Below are 6,563 nucleotides of genomic sequence, written 5' to 3' on the forward strand. Positions count from 1 at the left end.
ATATATATATATATATATATATAATTTGCTCTGTTACTGCATTTCCTGTAAAATTTACACTCATTATGTTTATCTTTGATAAGATTTTTGCAAAAAGTGTTATTCTGAGTATATAATTAAATTATAAAGTTAAAAGATAATTCTTATAAATTTCTTTCACACAAAAATAAGATATTGTGTGTGAAACAAGAAAATTATATTTTTTCTTTTCCTTATTTCCTTTTTAAATTTATTTCCTTTTAGAACATATATAATTTTCATTGTTAGTTCGATCCATGGTTCTTTTTCTTGTTATAAGAAAACTATAATAAAACATTTTCAATCAAGAAATATCCTCATATCACTAATCAGTCATTCATTGTTATACAATAAAAAAACAGCAAATGCTTCAACTTTCTACAAATATTTAATTTAATTTTCATTTAACATTTTTAAAACAATTTAAAGATTATAAAAGCTTTATTATTTTAATCTCACCTTTTCGTATAATTTGTACTTTTTCTAATTTTTCTATCCATGTATTTAATAATCCGAAACTCTCCTAATGATTTTACAATGACAAAATAAATATTCCTCTACTTAACAAAAAAGTCAAAGTATCTTATTTTTCCATAGAAAATGCATAATTTCGACTATTTCGCTCTATGAATTCATTCATTTCGTAATACGCTTAATAAAATTTATTTTGCATGTAACAAAACAATAATATTTAATCACTTTCACATCTACTTTGTATCGTAAAAAATAGCATCGATGGCGAGCGGCGGCTTGCGCTGAAGCTGCGCGCCGTTACCGGGACGACCAGAGAGGGCTGGACCAGCACTATAGCGCGTTTCCATAGGGAGAGGAAACGAGGGTTGCAAAGAGGAGGTGTGGGTAAGCGCAGTGGTGTGCATCTGGGGGATAGGCCACCGTCGAGAATTTCACAGAGATGGAGTTTCTGCAGAATCATCACGCGGTTAACACCTCCGAGTCGCCGTATACCCTCGGCACAGGTGAGGCCTGAAATTCTCTGTACCTCATGGCAAACATAAAGACAATCACAAAGATAAGCACGAAAATGATCGCAAAGATAAAAACAAAAACGCGGGTGATAGTTGTACAGTGTGAAATTTTCTGGATATACAATTATAACATGTCTTTCAATCAATAATAGTTCGAAAAATGTGAACAATGATTTCTATTTATTGAGTTTTTGACAAATTAAAAAAAATATTTCAGTTCAATTTTATAAGAATAATTCACTTCCGGAATTCTCTTATAAATGTTTCCTAATTAAATATTACGTGTTAGTGACTTCTACAAAAACATGTGACAATTTCTACAAAATACTTAATTTTTTAAACTGTAAGAAATTCGTGCAAAATTAAACAGCTAATTTGTATAATATTATTACTATATATTTTTTATAACAGTTTTTAATGAACAGTTATTTCATTAATAATGTCTATATACTAAAAAAAATATCGCGAGTGTGGCGTGTAAGACAGTTGCCAATATCAAATTATTCCGACTAACTTTTATAAACTTTAATGTACAAATCATCATAATCGCATGAAATTCGCTTAATGCATTCCTATCATGATAAAAAAATAATATATTAAAAACTATAAATGTTTTTTTAATTATAACATATTTTATATTGATTTATTACAATGTTTAAATTATAACAGAGAGAATAATTCGTGATTCAAAATTTATCTGTAATACTTATATTCTCTGCTTTAATTAATTTAATTTATAACAGAGACACTCATAAGTTCCCTCTCAAAACATTGTATACATGTCTTTTCATAATTTGTTTTGACAATTATTGAAAAAACCGTGGTTGATGGAGTAATACTTCTGAACATTTACCGGGATCTTTAATCTTCGTAAAATTTCCGTTTTTAATAGAATAAAACCGTTCAAGAGTGCACATCGCTCAAGAGTTCGCATTGAGCTTTATGACAAAACTATTAAATTGTAAAAGCTGTAATTTACACAGAATGTGTCTTTTTAGTTTGCCAATCTGTGTATAAAAGATCGTTGTGATCGTTGCAGCAATAAAAAAAGATATTTTAAATTTTATGATTTTGACAATTTTTTTTCCATATTTTTCATGGATAAATTGATCGATTTCTACATCAAATGATTGCTTTGTGAATCTGTACTATTCATATTGTATCCATGCATGTCTTTGCTTCATATTTAGTGATATATTTACTTAATATCTATAATAATTTTTATATAGTTATATTAAAAGTAAAAAGTGACATGAGAGAGAGAGAGAGAGAGAGAGAGAGAGATGATTCAAGAGTTCGCATTTGAGAACAGTTCAAAAGTTTACACATGAACAGCAGACTCCGATCATGAATAATATTTTCTAACGGTCTCTATTCAAATTCTAAATCCGGTGAAAATTGGATCTAGTGACAGAGCTCCCATGTTGATTGCGCCGGAATCGATCATCGATCAAAAACTTACTTACTGTGAATTCTGTATGCAAAAATACACTCAAGTACTTATAAACATATCTGTTTAATAAAAAATAAATATTATTTTTACTTTAATTAACATTACTTTTCTAATAAACCACATTTTTTTTTCATAGTACGAACTCTTGTGCCAACTAATGCAAACTCTTTTGAGAAGACATTTGCTCAGGAGTTCACATTTTTTCCTTCTTAGTAGAATTAATCCCCTGTAAAAGCAAATGATAATATTAAATTGATACTTGACAAATTTTTAGTTTAAAGTGTAAGAAATAATTTAAAGCATCTTTACTGTACGAATTTGGGTCCTTGTACAAGTTACATAGCCTCAAAGAAAAAGTGCGCACTCTTGAACGATCTCACCTTATATCAAACTCATTAATTTATTAAGGCGAAAAATTTAAGTAATAATTATGAACGATATTTAATCAGCATAGAATTATTATTTAAAATTTTTAGTATAGATATATTAGCCCAAGCAGAACAACAAGTCATTATAATATCAAAATAATGTCAAAATGACTCCAAAATAATCATTAAAAGTCATTTTTTAATTTTATCATCTCCGATTCATTTTATCATTTTGACGTTATCTCGACTTGTTGTTCTGCTTGGGATAATTATTTCAAGTTTTTTCCTACAAGAACTATACATCCTCTCATAAATAATGTATATATTTTTTTATAATTACTAGTTCTGTTAATTACTAAAAAAACCATGGTTTTTCGTAATTCGTAAACTTCTGAACATTTACCTTATAATTTCTTTAATGCTTCGAATACATTAAATCAAGAAAAAAAATCATTCTACAAGTATCTTCGACAATTCAATACATTTCCTGAATCTTTAGGTTCCGTGGATAGCATCGAGGCAACTATTTCATCTAGCTTCTGTTCTGGATCATTAGGGGTGCTTTCGGGTGACGACGCTCTATCAACTGATAATCAAAACGAAGAGGCAGCTGCCCTTGGCGCTGCTCTGCAGGGCACACTGCGCTTGCAGGACCTGCAGAGTTCGCCAACTAATATCGGTGTTGACCAGAACCAACAATTTCCAACTTCTAGTCAGGTCGTGAGCGAATTCGGTGGTAGCTTTTGGGTTGACGACATGGCAGGTTTTTCTCTACCCCCGTTGGACCTGGACCCTTTGCCTCCAGGATTATTCAGTCCATGCTCAGGAACATACAAGTTGGTTATCAACTTTATTTTTTTCTTTTTTTCTCTTCATCTGTCTCTCCTTTTATTAGTTTTGTTTTTTTTTATTATATGAATATTATCAAAATTTACCTAATGCTTGAAATGATACTTGGAAATCTGTGTTGGATTTATATTTAATTCTATTTAATTAATACGTTAACAATTTTTTTTTAATTTTTATCTAAATTAATTTAAAAAAAATATAATTTGTTAATAAGCACATATAAGGTATTTTATTTAAAAAACTCTGAAATATCTTAAAGTTGTCTTATGCGCTTATTTTACTTGCTTATTCGGAAATCTTTAGAAATTAATATCTCGTTAACTATAATAAACATTGCAAAATAATAGAAGATTTTTCGACTCCAGTCAGTCCGCTCTACCTGCTTAAAAAATTGTATCAAAAAGTTTGGAACACTTTAAACACATACACACATAATTTAAATCAATTAAATAAAGAAGCACCAAATATACTAGACTAGATCTTACAATTAGTGCCCAATAATATTTCTATGTGGAATTTTAAAATATATTTGTTAGTATTTTATACTACGCGCCGAACACAATCACCTAACATATAATTTAATTTTTGTTTATTCTACATTATGCTTTTATTGATTTATAAATTCGACAATTCGATAGAATCTGTAAAATTCAAGACTTCTTTCAGCTGGGGCTGCTCACGTAGTGAATGCGTGCCAAGGACGAACAATGGCGCGAATGGCGAGGGCGTTGCCGATGTTCTTTTATCCCTGAAGCATGCGGTAGTACATCCCGCAAGTCCGACGGCTGGCTACTATACTACTGGCGCCGGTTCCGCCGCAGCTCATCATTACTCGCAGGACTATGTGCAAAATCTAGGCCCGTCGGTTCCAGGTCCAAGTCACTACGGTTCTGCATCCGCCGCCATGTCTGTCAATGTGTCGATGAACATGACTATGAACATGAATATGCATTCTGGGTAAAAATCCTTTATTTTCCTTTTTCTAAATGTCTTTCAACATTTTTATATAATTAATATTTTTAAAAGATCAACTTGAAAATATTTACTTATTAATATTTATTATCACTGATTTTATTCTAATTATTCTAATTATTAGAGGAAAAAGTGGTATTACGACTCTTATAGGTATATATCGCGCCCTTCTTAATGTCTCTGCTATTAGATAAAGAAATAATAGAATTCTGAATAATTATTTACGGAATTATTTGTTCAGTACGCCACCATTACTATATATGGCGCTAATATGCCAATATATAATAACCGGCATTAATTCTAACGCATGTTTACTTTTAAGAATTTCGAAATTTTTAAAGTATATTTTAACATTTAGTTATACTTCCTCATTCTTTTTAAATTGGAGTATATCTATTATCACACGAACATATACACTCCAATGACCGAGTATATTCTTGATTACTTAACATTTATTTAGCTGTACACATTTCGAGTTATGCAAAGCTAAACAAAAGTATAGCATTTTATTAATGTAGTTCCCTAAGCATGGTAACTGCTGACGGCCTCTTATTCGAGGTTTTCATATAAAAATAATTCGATAAGACGATTATAGATATATTGTTAATTGTAGTTGAACATTACATGCATTATCTCTGTAGACTTTTAGTTGTAAGACCTATACGTGAAACAAATTATACGTATGTATGATATCCGTGTCTGTATTTCTGTATGTATGTTTTGTAGCTACGAACAAAGTTATTCGTCAGCGTGGGGCGTGGAACCTCTTCTAAGTCCCGCCCCTCAGTACAGCAATCCGGTGGAGGTGGCGGCGCAAACGACGGCGAGGGTGAATCAAGGCGCGCCGGCCAATAGCGGTCTGATCGGTCATCCCCATTCCCACCCCCAGTCACATCACAGTGGTGCCCGAGTACAACTCGGGAGTGAACACACAATTTGTGTAAATACCACAGGTCCAGCCGCGGGCGGCATCACTCTCGAAGATAATGGCAGACCCAATCTGTGCAGAATTTGCGGCAAATCATATGCCAGACCTAGTACTCTCAAAACTCACCTGCGCACCCATTCTGGAGAGAAGCCATTCAGGTCGGTACCTCCGTATGTTGTCAATGAGAAAAATACAAAGAATTTGCTAAATTTAAAAGAAAGAAGAGAAAGATGAAAGAGATAAAATTTATTTTATCCCATTTTATCTTGTTCTGTTTTATTTTATCTTTCTTTTTTAAAATAAATTTATTTTAGTAAGAGTATAATAATAAAATTGTAATAAAGAATATTATATATTTTCTTTCTATTTTGATATATCTAGTTTAACCCCTTTAAACTCTGCGAATATTATAATGTACATCAAATTTCAAGATATTATCCATTAAAATTATTTAATTCTATCAACATCATCTGAGATCTGATTGTATAATATGTGTTTATGACTTAGATTAGAAAAATAGTTAAAATTTAAAAAAAAATTAATATTTATTAAAATGCGCATAAATTAAATTTTTTTTATCTAGTTCTAATAAAATCAGTCTGAAGAGGTTAAGAGATAAGATGCACATGAAAATAATCAAAATATTAAATTTATTTTTATTTAAAAACATACATTATTTCAAACAGTTTAAATTATACAAAATAATTTTTAGATATGTTATGTATCTAAAAAAGGAGATTGAATGTACTACAGTCCTCTTATATAGATCAAAACATACAATATAATCACATAAGTGTCGAACGAAAATCTATAATATTTTAATAGTAATTGTACAATTACTATTCAATTTTATTATTTACTATTATCATTCATTATTTATAATTTCAGTATTTTTCCTAATATATTCAAAAGATTATACTATAAAACAAAAAAAAACTTAAAAAAATGTTTATTCTATAAATTAATTATGAGTTACTATAATTATAAAA

General features: G+C 30.0%; 1 protein-coding gene across 1 annotated transcript in view; it reads left to right on the forward strand.

Annotated features, from left to right (window-relative positions):
- The first annotated feature begins 922 nt into the window (after positions 1–922).
- LOC108755020 (protein glass-like) overlaps positions 923–6,563 on the forward strand; it is a 7,827-nt gene continuing 2,186 nt past the window's right edge. The window contains exons 1-4 of the mRNA XM_018497728.1: positions 923–995; positions 3,325–3,661; positions 4,341–4,631; positions 5,373–5,732. Of these exons, the coding sequence (XP_018353230.1) occupies positions 932–995; positions 3,325–3,661; positions 4,341–4,631; positions 5,373–5,732 (1,052 nt within the window). The 5' untranslated portion in view covers positions 923–931. The remainder of the gene's footprint in view (positions 996–3,324; positions 3,662–4,340; positions 4,632–5,372; positions 5,733–6,563) is intronic.

Source organism: Trachymyrmex septentrionalis, unplaced genomic scaffold, assembly GCF_001594115.1.
Source record: "Trachymyrmex septentrionalis isolate Tsep2-gDNA-1 unplaced genomic scaffold, Tsep1.0 scaffold83, whole genome shotgun sequence".
In the NCBI taxonomy this organism is placed as follows: Eukaryota; Metazoa; Arthropoda; class Insecta; order Hymenoptera; family Formicidae; genus Trachymyrmex; species Trachymyrmex septentrionalis.